The 17,538-nt window shown below is 35.3% G+C and overlaps 1 protein-coding gene across 2 annotated transcripts in view; it reads right to left on the reverse strand.

Annotated features, from left to right (window-relative positions):
• Window positions 1–284: 284 nt before the first annotated feature.
• Window positions 285–17,538, reverse strand: part of CISD1 (CDGSH iron sulfur domain 1) — a 22,176-nt gene continuing 4,922 nt past the window's right edge. Inside the window, exons 2-4 of one of the 2 annotated variants that reach the window (XR_001003042.1) lie at window positions 14,302–14,507; window positions 3,497–3,693; window positions 285–2,981 (exon numbers count right to left, since the gene is read on the reverse strand). Coding sequence is in view for 1 of the 2 variants with exons in the window: in XM_011953460.1 (XP_011808850.1) it covers window positions 3,604–3,693; window positions 14,302–14,507 (296 nt within the window). In the remaining variant the exon portion in view is untranslated. Of the gene's footprint in view, window positions 3,694–14,301; window positions 14,508–17,538 lie in introns of both variants that reach the window. The other variant, XM_011953460.1, reaches the window with a different exon arrangement.

Here is a 17,538-nt window from a genome sequence, read left to right on the forward strand (position 1 = left end):
TCTATCTTGTATAATGAGTTAGATAAAGCCCTGCTTATGAAATTGTTGGCAAGCAGTATCACCAGCAGAAAAATCATTTACCTCCCAGTAATGAGCATTCAGGCAGGTGGACAATGCTCAAAATTGTTTTAAATGAAAAAGCTGGGAATCTACATAACGCTGCATATTTACAAATGAAAATGATGTCACAATTAAAGAATAAACTATTAACATGAATTGACTTCTGGTTATCTGTAAGGGATAGGTTGGAAGAGCTAGAAATACATTATCCACAGAGATACAGGTATTAAAGAGAACATCTACTTTATACAATATCTAGCTGACAACATTCTAAGCTCAGCATTTTTCTGTTCCATGCTTCGGGTTGAACTTTTTTGTTGTTCAGGGATGTAAGAGCTAACACCACAGCAACACTTCTAATTTATAATCTTATATTTCTTCACTGATTAGACATTTTTTCCCCTTTAGGGTGATCCTGGCAATTTCAGTTAACACATGTTAACAATCGATCTCCCTGTTGTGTATTTTATTTAATCATTTAATAAAAGTTATGGGTTGGAAAGACATTAGGATGTATTGCCTTTACCCTTGGTTTGGATCCATGATGGTAAACCGAATGGAAGTAAAGACTTTTTTTTTTTTTTATAGTAACTTTCCATGAAGTGTCAACACATTGTGCTAATGAAAAATTCCATATAACACAAACTAAATCTCAAAATAAAACTGTTATTTTAATACCTTAATAAGTCTCAGAACTTTAGATAGGATGTTGGCTTAGTGGTTCCCAGACTTTTAAATTCCATGGAGCAGTGAAAAAAAAAAAAAGTAGGGACCAACATTGCGCTGCCACCTTATTATTTTGCCAAGCTACTACCATCAACATTTCATAAAAGACACTTCAATACCACAAGAGCTGAAATAATCATAATAAAAAATCAAATTTGAGCTTTCTATCAGTATTATTTACATTTTTCCTTTGAGGAGAGCTGAAAATTTAGTCTTGGTCTAGAATCTGGGAACAATTGCCTAAAATGCCATTTAGTCCATTCACTTCACAATTTAAAAGGCTGAGAGGTGAGTGGCTTTGCCTGAGGTCAGCTAGTATTAAAATCAAGGGGAAAAAGCACAGCTTTTGACAGCTAGAATTACACACCCTCACAGATACCCAAGCACAAAATACTGTACATTGCTAATCAGGAGTCATAGTCAATGCCTATCTTAAAGCAAAATCAAATCAAAAACCTACCTAATGTAAAATCAAAAAATCTCACCTACTTTGTAGTAGAAATAGTAGGTATACATGGTTGTAGCTGTTTCTGTCAAGAGAATAAGTCATGAATTACCATAATTACATAACCTATGCCATAAATAGTGTGAGCTTCTAATTCTCCAAAATGTTTCTCTGTCTCAATTATATGGTCTACAGATGCCTAATAAATGTCTATTGCATGAACAGATGAACAAGATTTTTCACATTAGAAACTTCTCAACCTAGTAAAAACTCTTCAGAAGTAATCAGAATATAAATGACACAGAAAAAAAGGATGAAAGTCCCACTTGTCTTGCCTTAATGAAATGAAAAGCACTTAGAAGCATTAAGGTGCTTAGCTAGAACAGTAATTGCACACGATGATTTCTGTGTAAAAAAAATCTCATATTAACCTAACCACACTCACTTTGGTTTTTAGGTTAAATAACCTGAAAAGGTCTTAATCATAAATGAATGCTAGTTCAATAGCATGTAAAAATTTTAACATGACCTTGAAAATACATTTACTTAATTATTTTGGCCTTTCAAAATGCTCAAGATCTGTATTTCACAGTAAGGTGGTCATTTATAATTTTGCCATACATATACACACACTCATATAATCCTACAGTTTTGAGAACTGGTACCAGGTTCCCCCTGACATTACAAAAATGCATGATTAACAATACAATTTCAAATTCAAGATAAAGAACAGTCTGTTAAGTTAGAAGGATGTCCCTTTATCAGAAACATTGGGAGCTGATGCATTTAGTTTTCTATAAAACAATTCATCTTTAAAAGCATGATTGCTCTGTTTTGCTGACATGCATACTTATTTTAAAAAGGAGGTGGGCAAAGAAAAAACTTACCCTAAGAATCTAATAGAATCAGTTTGTAGGATTTTAGATTTTATGATGCATATGTGACTTAAAGACATGTCCAAGTTAGTTACACAGGCTTCTTAAAACCACTGTACAATTCTGTTACCATCTTTTATCTACAGTAATACACAAAACTATGTATTTAAAAATAGCCATGATGATATATTACAGAGGAATGTTGATGTCAGGTTTGATTCCTGTCAAGGTAAATGGATTTTATCAAGTACAAACCTGTGATTGACTACTACTGAGAATTCATGTAAACTAAAATAAATAATGAAGATGTTTACCAGCTTAATCAATTTCAATTATGTTTGCCCGATTTTCTATATATTTTGCCATGATTTTCCTTCTAACCTATGAAATTCAAAAATCTAATCTCTCTTTAAAAATATTATGAATTATTTCTTAACTCTTTTATTGCTAATTATTTTGTTTTTATATTTTCTTTTTTCTGAATCAACAATGAATGCAATGTTTCTGCTCTGAGTCTTTGAAGAATATTACATAAACAAACACTTGTCTTCAAACTTTTGCTTTTAAGAAAAAGATCATACAATTTAAAAGCCATGTGCTTCATTAGCTAGAGTGGGAAAAAAAATCTTCCCACGCCTTTGATCTAATCTTGTGACTACTATTTCTGTCAGGATATGTGGCTTAGTGATCAAAAGGCTTGACATTATGTGCTCCAATTCCTTCCAAGTCCTCAGTTCAAGTGCTTACCATTCCTTGGGCCAGAATTCTGGAACATTAGATTTTAAGACATTCTTCATGACTAATTTAAATCTAATATCACTTTTAACTACATTTTCACTATTAGCTCCTTTAATGGATCCATCTTCATTAAGTATCTATGAAGATGAATACGAAGAAGTTACCACCCCTTTATTATTGACCTTACTTGTGAAATTAAGCAGAATAACATTCATCAATCATTTTGATTGAAAACTGTGAAAAACAGAAGCCATACTTTCTCAGTGTCATTACCAATGTCAAGAAAATCAAGGTCACAACAGGTCTTTCCTAGATTGTATTAAGAAATTTATATAGCTGAATCACATCATATTTAGTTTCTAGGTTAATATGAAAAGATGGTAATTTTTCTTTGAAACTTATAAGTACAATCTGCAAATACATAATTTTGAGAATAATTTAATATGTTGACTTCAAGATACAACTGTATTCTATGTAAGATACAACTCTATATGTCAATATTTTAAAGAAACGGATCCTTACAAGACCAAAATAACCCACAGGCCACGAGGTTGGTTTTTCCTTTTTTTTTTTTTTTTGTTTAAACAAATGTGCACCACGATGTTTCATCAAGACAATGCCATGAATGTGAAAGCTGCAGTTTGCAATACACCACATTTAGAACCCAGCGAAGGTGAATTAGACAGAGGTGGTAGTCATTCTAATTAAACAATCAGGTAACTTCACAACAAGCTGATTTGCAGCATCAAAAGTGTCCATTTAAGTTTCTTTTTTCTTGATGATCAGAGGGCCCACATTGTCTCCAGTCTCTTCGTTATGTTTTGTGTGAGCCCCATCACAGAATGGGAACTAGGAAGAGAAAGAATGAAAGTGAAACATCTAATCTCAAAATCAGTATTATGCTTGGCAGAGTGGAAGGTGATGCTTAATTCACATAACATCACGTAAAAGATTTTCTTGGCTGTCTTATATAGGCCTTCTTAAACAGCATATGTAAACTATACTACTTAGTAGGAGGAAGAGATTGACTTGAGCATAATACACCCATCATTTATTGAATTTCACTGTGATTTTGATGAGTGTTGAAGGCCTTTTTTATGTTTATATATTAGTTACATTCCTTTCTAGTGAATATGTCTATTGCCTATTTACTTCTAAGAGTTTAAGTTCATTTATTTAAAATCAATTTGTGGTCAGGAGCAATGGCTCATGCCTGTAATCTTAACACTTGGGGACGCTGAGATGGGTGGATCGTTTGAGGTCAGGAGTTCAAGACCAGCCTGGCCAACATGGTGAAACTCTGTCTCTACTAAAAATACAAAAATCAGCCAGGCATGGTGGCGAGTGCCTGTAATGCCAGCTTCTCGGGAGGCTGAAGCTTGAACCTGGGAGGTGGAAGTTGCGGTAAGCCGAGATTGCGCCACTGCACTCGTCTTGGTCTCAAAAAACATAAAAATAAAAAATAAAAAAAAAAATCAATTTGCATATTATCCCTTTGTTATTTTTGCAGCCATCTTTCCCAAATCTTTTCATTTTGCTTTTTTTTCATATTCTCAATTTCTCCACTTTCATACAAATATGCCAATATCTCCCTTTTTAACATCATTCATGGAGACAGCTTTCTTCTAGAGATGTGACAAATATAAATTTCTGTTCATTTTCATGATTTCACATTTTAGATATAACTGATGTTTTGGTGTCCAGTGGGAGGGAAAGGGACAAAACTAAATTTCTAACAGAGTGTTTTGCAGAGTGTGGTCCAAAGAAGCTGAATCCTGCAAGACACTCTGATTTGGTTTCATTCTGTGTTTAAAAAACATATCATATAGCCCATTTGAATCACAGCACACATTATTTTAATTTTGCTATAAAAAACACAATTTTATCCCAGAGTTTCTCAAGGTGACTGGACTATGTACACTTTAAATTTTGATTTCTATTATCATAGCTTTCTGTAGAACACACTTTGCAAATGCTGTTCTAAGATCCTGTTGCTTCAGTATTACTGGAGAGTGTTGCTTCCCACACTAATACCTTTATTCATAATTTTATCAAAATAAATTATACATGTAAAAGCACCTATTTATAGGTTCTATATTATGTTGATCAGCCTACTACACTGGGATATTTGTATTTTAAACATTTCAGTGTTTTGTAGGGCTAGTTTTCCTTCATTATTCATCTCTGTTAACTTTATTAAACTTTATCACTTTATTCCTCTAGATAAGCTTGAGAATGTTTTTTGCCAAGTCTTAATTTCTTTTGTAGTTTTCATTCTTAGATCTCATGTATATTCTGGTAAGATTATTTCTGTCATATTTTTAAACACTATTATAATTAGTTATTTTCATATCTGAACTCTTGCTATATAAAATCATTTTTAACAAGTATATCCTTCTCTATTATAAAATGAAAAAATAAGAATTTAATAATATTTTACTTAACTCCTCAGGATTTTACACTTAGAAGGTATAATTATCAGTAATTTTTTTGTTTCTCTATATTTGTATCTTTTATTTCTATTTCATGTCAAATGACGAGAGCTAGCAACTTTACATTAATCTTGGTGTTCTGAATGTATCTGCAATCTAGAATCTAGAGTTTCACTGTTTAGTCTAAGGTACGCTGTTGCTGTTGCTTTGAAGAAGCCTATTCAGAAGAGTAAAGTAAGAGGAGTCTTAGCCTTATGAGTAACAAGTACCTCATTATGTGCAGTGAAAGGAATATAATAGATCAGTGAAACTTGACGATGGTATTTAATCTTAAACTTTGATATCCAAAAGTCTACTTCATGTTAAAGTAATCAAATTTTAATCTATCTGTAATAATTGCAAGAGGCACTAAATTAGCTAAAAATTACAGAAAAACTCAAGTCATTGGCATATCTTATACTTCCAGATATAAATTCTATCCTGTCATAGAGGGCAGTGTAAATGTAATATATGTAAAGTTTACATTATTTGAGGTCAATAAGATGTGGTACACAGTATATTCATATTAGAAACAAGCCCTTGATGCAAAAACATATAGTTAAGCTTTCAGTTTTTTCTTGGCATGGATGAGGAAAGAGGCTATAAAAATTAAACTAAAATGTATCCCACAGCAAAGTACAGCATTTCAAAGTGACATATGTTTAATAAACAAACACAGATGATTTTACAGTGGGTATAAAAGTTTACATTGTAAAGATTCTATTTTTATAAACAGCACACACAAAACACTTCACTGTAAATCCACACAGGCTACATTTCTGAAAAATGAAATATTTCTAAATAACTTACTGAAATGGCATGTTTAACTTTTCTTTTTTAATCTTATGTTGAAAATATTAGAAACTAACATTTTCTCAAATTATTTTCTTCCATACACAGAGTAGGAGAGAAATCTATAGAAAAATATCCAAAGAAAATCTTACAAAATATTAAGAAAGTCATATATTGAAAGTGAGAATACAGTTTTTCTAATCACCCAATTCTGCCTAAAAACTGAAATTAGCCTGTTTCTTCATATTCTTAAAAGCAAACACATAAACAAATAAACATTTCTTTAAAAAGCAAGTTTATCCCGGTTATTAGTTAATAAACTTTCATGTGATTAAAGTGTATAAAGCTTTTATGCCTTTAAAATGTAAACTAGGCGTATAATTTTGTTCAGAGACATATTTTTTAATGGTACTTTTTATACCACTTAACCCCAGTTACTGCGTTATGTGTCTTGCTTTATTTCTGACCTAAGCAGGAAAAAGGTAATGTGTGGCGGATATATACTTTTTTTTTTTAAAGAGATTAAATTAGATTGCACAGTGGTGCAATCGCAGCTCACTGAAGCCTCAATCTCCCAGGCTCAAGTGAGCCTTCCATCTCAGCCTCCTGAGTAGCTAGGACTATAGGTGCATGCCATCCCACTCAATTGATTTCTACATTTTTTTGTGGAGACAATGTCTCATTACATCGCCCGTTACATTCCCAATGTGTTGGAATTACAGGCCTAAGCCACTGTGCCTGGCATTATATACTTTCAAATACAATGTAGGAAGTACAGTAATTTTTACATTAAATAATGTACAAAAATGAGAATTTTATTAACCCTTTTTCATTAAAAATTTTGAAATTTGTTAAATTGTTTTAAATTATGAAAAAAACACACAAAGAATATTAAATTCAGTTCATGTAGTATTGACACTTAATTTGTTCTAAGATGTCAGTGTTTATTAACAAATCCTGGAAAAAGTCTATAAACTAAATTTCCTTTATGTCCAGAAAACATCCTTTTATGTTTTTAACCTAATTTGAACACTACAAATCCCAAATATCTTTAAAAGTGGGGAAGAAAAGGTTAGAAGAAGAAGCTGGAATAAAGGTTTAGTAGAAAAAACACTGGAGATCCTTGCTCTCCACCTGGAAAGCTAGCAATGCTATTTGGATCTTCATAAAAACACAAGATTTCTTTTTAATGGTCCCACATCTCAAGTCACGTCTCTGTTTTGAGGGTAATTCAAGGTAGAAATAAATGCTCCTCTTTGACTTATCTCTTCCACCTGAAACAATTTTCTTTTAAAGACTATCTTCCTTCTCTGAACTTTGTACTTTGTATTAGTTTTGATTTTCTGTCCCAAGGAAGTTGCATGGCACCATTTTGGCTCATTACCATAAACTGTCCAGAAAAATATGCTTGTTTTGGTTGAGAAAGAAAACTGAAGTAATGAGATTTTTTGGCACTACCCTAGAGATTATGACATTTTATACCATTCTTATGTAACTACTTCAGTAAACCTAAGACAGTAACTATAATATGAAATTAAGATTTTTTGTAAGACTGTCTTCATGTGGTCTTTATGTGGATTGGCCAAGGAATGTCACCAACATTCAGAATATCATTTTTATGAAGAAAGACTCAGTAAAACCCACTTCTAAGCCATTAACAGGATGGAGGATTTCTCTTTTTCCTCCAATACCCGCCCCCTCCCCAACAACAACAACAACAACAAAAAACAACCCAGGATCAAGCCTACTACCAACGACAAAAGTATCAAACTCAAATCTTACACTGTAAATGAAAGAAAATGAGTCTAAATATGTCCAGTTGCATTTCATTTCAATTTCAGTTGAGCTCCTGATGTTAACTGGGAAGTCTTTCCTCTCTTTCTTCTTAGTCTGTATTCTTTTGCTGTCCTTGTTTGAACTGCCTCCTAGGTGGCCATAATACAACTCAGCAAATGATGTAACCAACCTGAAGTTGCAGGGAGAGGAATCTAGCAATACTACATCCCATAGCCTTCCCTCTTACATCAGAGTCCTTTCATCTTTTTGTTTCGAAAGCAAGACTCTCTCTTCCTTTTTAAGGCTGAGTTTCACATCTGTGCTCTTACTCTCATTTCCTTCCAGCCTTTGTCAAGATACCAGTCTCAAAGAGAGTATTTTTCCCTGTAGTCATTTTAATCATTTCCTCTATACTGGCTCATTTCATTCTCACTTCAAATATGGACAGCCCTTTTGTGAAATACAGTCGGCCCCATCTGTATCTGTGGGTTCCACATCCATGGATTCAACCAACTGCTGATAGAAAATACTCGCTAAAATAATTGTATGGATACTGAGTATGTACACTTTTTTCCTTGTCATTATTTTCTAAACAATACAGTACAACTATTTACATAGCATTCACACTGTATTAGATATTACGTGTAATCAAGAGATAATGTAATAATTTAAAGTATACAGGATTATGTGCATAGCTTATAGGCAAATACTGTCGTTTTAAATCAGGGGCTTGAGCATTCTCATATTTTGGTATCCATGGGAGGTCCTGGAACCAATCCACGGACACTGAGGGAAGACTGTACTATAAAATAAACCAATTTCTGGTCTGGACACAGTGGCTGACACCTGTAATCCCAGCACTCTGGGAGGTCAAGGTGGGTGGATCACTTGAGGTCCGGAGTTCAAGACCAGCCTGGCCAACATGGTGAAACCTCATCTCTACTAAAAATACAAAATTTAGCCAGGCATGGTTGTGCATGCCTGTAATCACAGCTACTCAGGAGGTTGAAGCACGAGGATTGCTTGAAACCAGAAGGTGGAGGCTGCAGTGAGCTGAGATCACGCCACTGTACTCCAGCCTGGGTGACAGAGCGAGACTTTGTCTCAAGAAAAAGAAAAAAAAAAAAGCCAAGCCAATTTCTGAAACATCAGATGACATACCAATGCTGGCAAGAGAAGCACTGGACAAAAGGGAGGGATATGTTTTTTAAAAAAGTAATTTCTGTACATTACTAAGAAATCTGATTCATTGGGGTTGAGAAACCTGCTCAAAATGTTACCGACACATAACAGGTTACTAGTGACTGCACCTTAAGAATGAATTAGAATTAAGTTTGTATCACATACAACATTTTTTCCATTGGTAAAATGATGTTTAAATTTTGTTATAAATACAACTGGTTTGTATGAGGGAAAAATTACTGACTATAAACTAAAGGTAGCCACTTAATCAAAGGTATTAATTAGTCTTTGTGAACTGGCATGCAAGTGTGTGACTTGGCACCTGTGTGATAACCTTAGAACCACAGGAATGTGGGGAGTTTCCAAAAGTCTCTGAAGAATATTATCATTTGTTGCCGGGCGTGGTGGCTCAAGCCTGTAATCCCAGCACTATGGGAGGCCGAGACAGGCAGATCACAAGGTCAGGAGATCGAGACCATCCTGGCTAACCCAGTGAAACCCCGTCTGTACTAAAAAAATACAAAAAAAAAACTAGCCCGGCGAGGTGGCGGGCGCCTATAGTCCCAGCTACTCGGGAGGCTGAGGCAGGAGAATGGCATGAACCCGAAAGGCGGAGCTTGCAGTGAGCTGAGATCTGGCCACTGCACTCCAGTTTGGGCGACAGAGCGAGACTCCGTCTCAAAAAAAAAAAAAAAATTTGTTAACTTGGATAATATTCAAAGCAAACTGTTAATTGATTAATGCAGGAGTAAGTGCCCAAGATGCAATGAAAATTCAGAACTGACAAATTCAAGACACAAAGAGGATCACTAAATGGCATGAAAGATAAGCCAGAGGGAAAAAAAAAAGGCATGAGAAAGCTGGAAATAAAATGACTGGTCTCATTCCCTCTCCTGAAGTTCACCTACAGGAAATGGCAGTCTCTGGCCTAACCATCTGGAAACTCTAAATTGTAAAATGAAAGAATAATCCTGGAATGTTTTGAATTATAAAGTCTAATAAACATTTACACCACTAGTTTGTGTCCATGGGTGATTCTTCCCAAAATATTTGAGATCTTAGTTCATGAAAGCCCACATTTACTTCACTGGATTCTTCGCCCTCTGGGAAAACCGAATCAAAGCAAACAGGCTTTACTTGATCTCAAAGCCAAGCTGTAGTGTTCACTCAAGCAATTATCTTACTTTTCTTTCCATTCACTGTTGCATCTACTGAAAATCTGACATAGACTTCTGTCATTTCTTTGTTAGTTAATTCACACTTTAACTCACTTGGATATAGCTTCTATTCTAATCACTCTTTTGAAATGACACCAAAAGGGCAATTGCTTAATCTAATAGTCTTGTCTATTCACGTAGTTGTCTTTGCATAGGCCAATGTTCAGTACTAAATCTTTGAAACTTTTCCCTCTTCTACTTTGAAGTTATGGTATTTTTAGTTTTATTCTAACCTCTCTGGCCCATTCCATCTCCTTAAATGGCTCTTGTGCCCTTTCCAAAATGCAGAAAATTCCCCAAGATTTCATATTTAGCCCTTGATTTTTATCCATATCAAAGATCAGTTGCATTCCTACACTTGACTCATCAGTTTTGCTGATCTCTATCTCCAACCCTGATGTCTCACATTTCACGTTGTCTGCTGTGTATTTCCATTCAACTACCACCTCAAATTTGCTCTCTGAAACAGAACTTATAGCTGTCCCGGAAAATTACACTCTTCTAATCCTACATGCTTAGATCCTTCAATGAGCTTTAGTTTTTCTCCCCTAGTCTTTCACACAGAAGTCAGTGCATTTCGCTGATCCTTTCCCCGAAATGTTTCATGTCTGCTCATTTGTCTCCATTTCCATAGCTAGCACCCTGGTAAAAGTATCATAACTCTATATTTGAAACCCCTGTCAAGGAGCTCCCATGTCTGGAGTCACAAACTCCTCACACTGTCCTCAAGACTCTCCTTAATTTAGATTTATTCCTTGGGGGGAGGGCAGTACAAGAACCAGACTAGATTCTTTATCCATTTCACCTTTGTTCACAAGTCCTTTCTTGCAGATTTTGAGAGTCTCCAATATATGCAGTTTAATCATATGCTACCAGTTTTTCTCAGAGCAATTTGACTCCCAAGTATATGACTATGCTTTCCCAGAAGATGTGGTCTATTTTTAATTAACACACAAACAAACAAACAAACAAAAAAAAGAGACTGGGTCTCACCATGTTGCCCAGGCTGGTCCTGAACTCCGGGCCTCAAGTGATCCTCCTTCCTTGGCCTCTCAAAGTATTAGGATTACAGGTGTGAGCCACTGCATCCAGCCTCATGGTGTAATTTCTTCCTCTTAGCTTCCATTTATTTAGACCACTTACACTGCACGTACTATATACATCTGTGACATCTGTTTTACTCTTTAATGTTTCTCATGCATGCACATATAGTAGATAGCAAATGAACTATTGAAGATCACTGACTAAAGAACTATAAAACTCCAACTTAGAAATTCCACAATTTTTAGATGTATTACTTTATTATTTTCTAGTAACCTCACTAGTACTTATCAACAATTCCAAATTCCAAATGAATAGTGCTCTTCATAATTTGTAATGGGCCTATTAATTTTTGGTTTATATTCAATATACTCATCAAGGAGTTTTTGAACAAAATGGCATAACCTAAGTACTTTATCACTGGATTGTACAACAGCAAACCTATTGGGAGAAAGGAGTAAAATATGCTTTCTACTGTGCGTTCAGTAACCCTTATCTGAAATACTTGGTCATAAAAAAATGAAAAGAAAATGTTTAGGACCAGAAGAGTTTTGGATTTCAGATTTTTTCAACTTTTGAAATGTTTGCATATGCCTAATGAGGTTATCTCTGGGGATGGGATCCAAGCCTAAACACAAAATTTACTTATGTTTTATATATACCTCATACACGTAGCCTGAAAGTAATTTTTTTTTTTTGAGATGGAGTCTTGCTCTGTCGCCCAGGCTGGAGTACAGTGGCTAGATCTCGGCTCACAGCAAGCTCCGCCTCCCGGGTTCACGCCTTTCTCCTGCCTCCACTTCCCAAGTAGCTGGAACTACAGGTATCTGCCACCACACCCAGCTAACCTTTTGTATTTTTAGTGGAGATAGGGTTTCACCATGTTAGCCAGGAGCCGATCTCCTGACCCTCGTGATCCACCCGTCTCAGCCTCCCAAAGTGCTGGGATTACAGGTGCGAGCCACCACGCCCAGCCACTTGAAAGTAATTTCATACACTATTTTACACAGTTTTGTGAATGAAACGAAGTTTGTATACAATGAACCATCAGAAAGCAAAGGTGTCACTATCTCAGTCACCATGTGGACAATCTGTGGTTATCTTGCATCACCATCATTCCCGACTACGAATTTATATGCTACTGATAAGCAAACATTTTCTCTCATGTATTCACATGTGAGTACTTAACAGTAAAAAACATACCATACCATTAATTCAGTTAAAAAAAAAAAAGTGCTCCAGGAAATTAAGCAGCATAGTAGCACCACCAGAATACCGACATCAGCAGCTGGAGGGGCCTGTTTTTCCCTTTGGGTCACTGAATTAACTGTGTCCTGTGTGACTGTGTTTTGACTTCAACTGGTGAACTGTCACATGAGGTCAGGTGTGGAATTTTCCACTTGTGGTATCATGTCAGTGTTCAAAATATTTGAGTCTTTCGGATTTCAAATTTTTGGATTATTTGGATTAGAGAAATCCAAATAAGGAGATACAGCTTAACCTGTACCTAGTATGTGGCTTCTTCCATATTTGTGACAAGTTATTTGTGAAAATGACCCTCTACTACGGGAAGAGATCCCAAACATAACATGCTTTCAGAAACAGATACATCATTTTTATTGATTTTTTTGAGGGCCCTTTAACGTTTTTTTGTAAAATCCATTGTATTTTATTTTTTGAGGCAGGGTCTCACTCTGTTGCTGGAATGCAGTGTGGTGCAATCACAGCTAACTGCAGCCTCAATCTCCTGGGCTCAAGTGATCTTCCTGCTTCAGTTTCCTGAATAGCTGGGACTACAGATGCATGCCACCATGCCTGGCTATTTTTTTTTTAAGAGATGGTCTCACTATGTTGCCCAGGCTGCTCTTGAACTAATGGGCTCAAGTGATCTGCCTCAGCCACCCAAAGTGCTGGGATTACAGGTGTGAGACACCACGCCCTGCTGAAATCCATTTTATTTGAATGCTAAGAGTGGTAGTACAGTGTTTATACCATATTTCTCACAACACACCAGAAATCCCGAAGTCATTCGGTGTACAAATCCTTTTGAGATGCTTGAGACAGTATTTTATCAACTGTGGATCACTAGCTGCTATCATGTCTAAAACCTGCAGGTTTCATAGATGACACTTCCAAAAGGGACTTGATAAAACACAATTCTCATATAAGAAAATAAGATTTTAGGATCCTATATTGTTAGATATTTAACTGGAGGAGTTGCAGCTGAAAGAAGGTATAGGACATTTACCAGGTAAGTTTTTACAGGTAATTTTAAAGAAGTTCTTTTCAAATTTCTAATACTTGTCTTAGTATCCGGTGTTTGAAAGCTCAAAAAAATATTTTACTTCTTTTGCTTCTCTTTGTGATTAGGCTGTATACTTCACTTTCTGAGACAGTGGAAGCTAAGAAATCCTAAGAGCAAATTAAAGGGATTTTCCTCTTTTCTTTGGCCAAGAGTATGGTTAAATCTGCCTGAACTCGATGAAGGTATAATGCAATTCTACTGCATACTGGTTAGATATTTTAGAAAATATATTCCTTTAAGAGTGTATGGAAGACAAAGGAGAATAGGATTCAAAAAAAAGAAAAAGAAAAAGAAAAGAGAAAGAAAGAAAGAAAGAAAGAAAGAAAGAAAGAAAGGAAGAAAGAAAGAAAGAGAAAGAAAGAAAGAAAGAAAGAAAGAAAGAAAGAAAGGAAGAGAAAAGGGACATTATAACAGGTTAAGCATGGTGGCTTATGCCTGTAATCCCAGCTACTCGGTGGTTGAGACACAAGAATCGCTTGAACCCAGAGGTGGAGGTTGCAGTGAGCCGAGATCCCACCACTGCACTCCAACCTGGATGACAGAATAGACTCTGTCTCAACAACAACAAAAAAGGGATATCATAACAATATCTGGTGATACAAGTCTGACAGAATAATTTAAAAAGAAATACAACATTTAAAATGGTACTGTATGAAGGAATGGCTTTCCTCACCTTTTTGGACCTCCAACAACGGCAGTACACAGCTTTATCTCCCAAATCCTCCATGTCAAAAGCATGTACTATCTTGGGGTTGTCCTTCTGGATGTGAAGGTTTATCATAGCTTTATTTCGATGATCTTTAACATAAAATCTTTTGTAAGCTAGATAACCAATTGCAGCTGTCCCAGCAGCAATGGTAACTGCTGCGATCCATTCAACTAGAGCAGGGAAGGAAAAAAAATAATTATCAAAACCAAAATATACACTAATAATATCACATGAATGTTCAGAAAATCCAGTTTTTGAGTATTAAGCATCCTAATAGTCCAAGGTTTTTAATGTTAACAAAATGACCAGAAAACACTGGTATAATAGTCCTTTGTTATGACTTTCCCTGGCCCTTACTGAAGCAATTGTGTATTTTCTGCTGAGTGATGACAGCTACATTAAGAAGAAGAAACTTAAAACTATTATTTTAGAGCTGGAGTTAAAAAAAACCCAAAGCTCAATAATCATTTAAAAAGTGTTTATAAGTAGATTTTAAATAACATGTGAACTTGCAGGTACCTATTGCTTAAAAAAAAGAAAAAGCCCTGAAACATAAAAATTCAGATTACAAATAACATTTTGTTATGTTAACAAAATGACTCATTTGAGTTTAAATAGTAAGATCCCTTAGTGATTTTTAAATGATTTAATTTACCAAAACTCACTTGCAACTATTGCAGAAAGTTATAAGAGAAATGATACCCAAACAAACAAACAAAACAAAACCACCCTTAATGTTAAACACTCAAAGAAATATATGTAGCAGGATTCCAGGTTTCAAAGTCATTCTTCATTCAGAAGTCCTTTTTTTTAAAAAATTTCAAAGTGTTTTCTCATTAAAATAAAAATCAGAATGTACTAACTTCATTTTTTGTAGAAAACATGATTAATATAAGTATAGTTATATTCTCATTAAATAAATTCTAAATTTATCTTAATTTCCTATAAAATTCATTTTAAATTTAATGGCATTGTTCTGCTTTCTAATAATAAAAAAAACTGTTTGACTAACAAGCCATCTAGTTATTCTTTTCAAGCAGCTTTTCAAGTCTTTAGAAACCCAAGGGCTTAACAACTACCCCAGCTCCAGGCAATGTTGGAGAGAAGAAAGTTCTGCATAATCTGGTTAGCCTCAGCCTCAGAGGAGAGTTGTCTATTCCCAGCATGGAGGGGGCTGCAGGAAGAAGTTGAACAGGGGTCAGGATAAACACACTGGACTCCTTCTCAGCACTTCCTGAGTCAGATCTTCAGTGTTTCAAATAAGTTCCCAGACTATCAAATAAAACCCTAGAGAGATAAGTACAAAAAAACACATTCCAAGGCCAAATAAAAACACATAATGAATAATTAGTTGTATAGTTTACTTGCACTATTGAGTCCAATTTCTTATTTCACCATACCTAATAGTACATTACATAAAACTGGAGCTCAGTCTTCTAAAACTGTAATAGAAAGGATCATTCTCAGTCTCTTGTATCTTGGTCTCCTTTTCTAGTTTATTTAATAATTTAGACTTTATCTAAATTATTCCTGCATTTTGCTCATCTCGTAAGAGAGCATAATTTCCGCCTCTTCTGGTTTATCCTCGCTTTCTAATTAACGTGTTCCTTGGATTTTATTTTCAACCATGGTAGTACTTTTCTTAACAAATTAATTTATACTGTTGTCCTTCCCATAACATTTCCATTCTTTCTTGCTATAATTCCCTAATAGACATTAACATTTCTTCTTTCCCAGGTCCTGCATGACTGAGAAGACAAGTTAATATATCATCTGACAGCTTCAAACCTTTGGCTTCATCAGAAGACGTTTTTTAAGTAGGTACACATTATGTGTAGATTTATCTCAAATTTTAGTGCCACTTCATGGCATTACCCTGTGGTTATTCCAAGCAGGTCTGCAACTTTGCTAGGACTTCTAGCTAGATTCATGATCTTCCTTTCTAATGTTATTTACCATAGAACTTTCTTGAGAAAACATTCCCTCTCCCAGGAGCTGTAGCAATCCACTTCTTAGCTAATGGAAAGCCACTCTGAATAGCTAATGTACCTATCACAAAATGGGCTAAAATGATGCTTTGCATACTATATGCACCATAACATTTGCTGAACATCGTCTTTAGTACAAACTTAAAGGGGGGCAATATCCTAAAAGACTAAAATAACTTCCTTAATGCCGTCGACTTTAGTTACACTTTACTTTTTAGGTGAATTATAAAGTACTTCATAACATATTTGTTGGAATGGCACCTGCATATTGCAAAAAGTCCTGAGAGATCCAAAGAACTACATTGGCTAGTATTAATTTGTTTCATGATCTAAACAGAGAATACTATAGGAATTTCTACTTGAAACCCATCATGATAGGTGAAAACAATTTCTCCTAGTCATTAAAACATTCTTCTTGCATTCTTTTTTCTCATATAATTTACCAACTGCACCCACAGGTGACTTTTCTTTTTAAGCTTCACCTCCCTTGGATTTTGTGATGGTGGGAGAGATGACAGAATAACTGACATGGAAAAGGGATAACACCAAAGGCATCATTGAAAGAAATGGAAACTGACTCCAGATCCCCAAGATTAGCTGCCCCATGGGGGCATCAAAATACACATGGGGAATCAAAACACACACTTTGTGCTCTACCCCCTACTCCCCAGCAAGGGTCACTTATGACCCTGTGCAAATGTCACAGTACCATGTGTTCGAGCAAAATAGCTTTGTGTTTGCTCTGAGGTCTTGAGAAAACAATTCCCATTTCTTTTTTTTTTTTCCCTTCCCAAATTCTAATTCTCTAATCTCATTAGGGACAAATGCAATAGTTCTCAGAAGTTAAAAAAAAAAAGTTGCTATTTTATCATTTCATGACTGCAGCCTGAATCAGTCTTTTCTGGCAAAAAGCTGTGGATGCCACTGACAACTCTAAAGGAAAAGGAAATTATACACAGATAGATGGATATTTCTGTTGGCACCTTTCAGATACTGGTTCAGACTTGGGATCTAGAAAAATCCTGAGCATTCTTTGTTTTTCTCTTTTTTTGGAGACAGAGTTTCTACTGCCCAACCTAGGGTATAGTGGCGTGATCCCGGCTAAACCTCCAACTCCCAGGTTCAAGCAATTCTCCTGCCTCAGCCTCCTGAGTAGCTGGGATAACAGGTATGCACCACCACGCCTGGCTAATTTTTTGTAATTTTTTTTTTT

The sequence above is a fragment of the Colobus angolensis genome, unplaced genomic scaffold (assembly GCF_000951035.1).
Source record: "Colobus angolensis palliatus isolate OR3802 unplaced genomic scaffold, Cang.pa_1.0 Scaffold361, whole genome shotgun sequence".
In the NCBI taxonomy this organism is placed as follows: Eukaryota; Metazoa; Chordata; class Mammalia; order Primates; family Cercopithecidae; genus Colobus; species Colobus angolensis.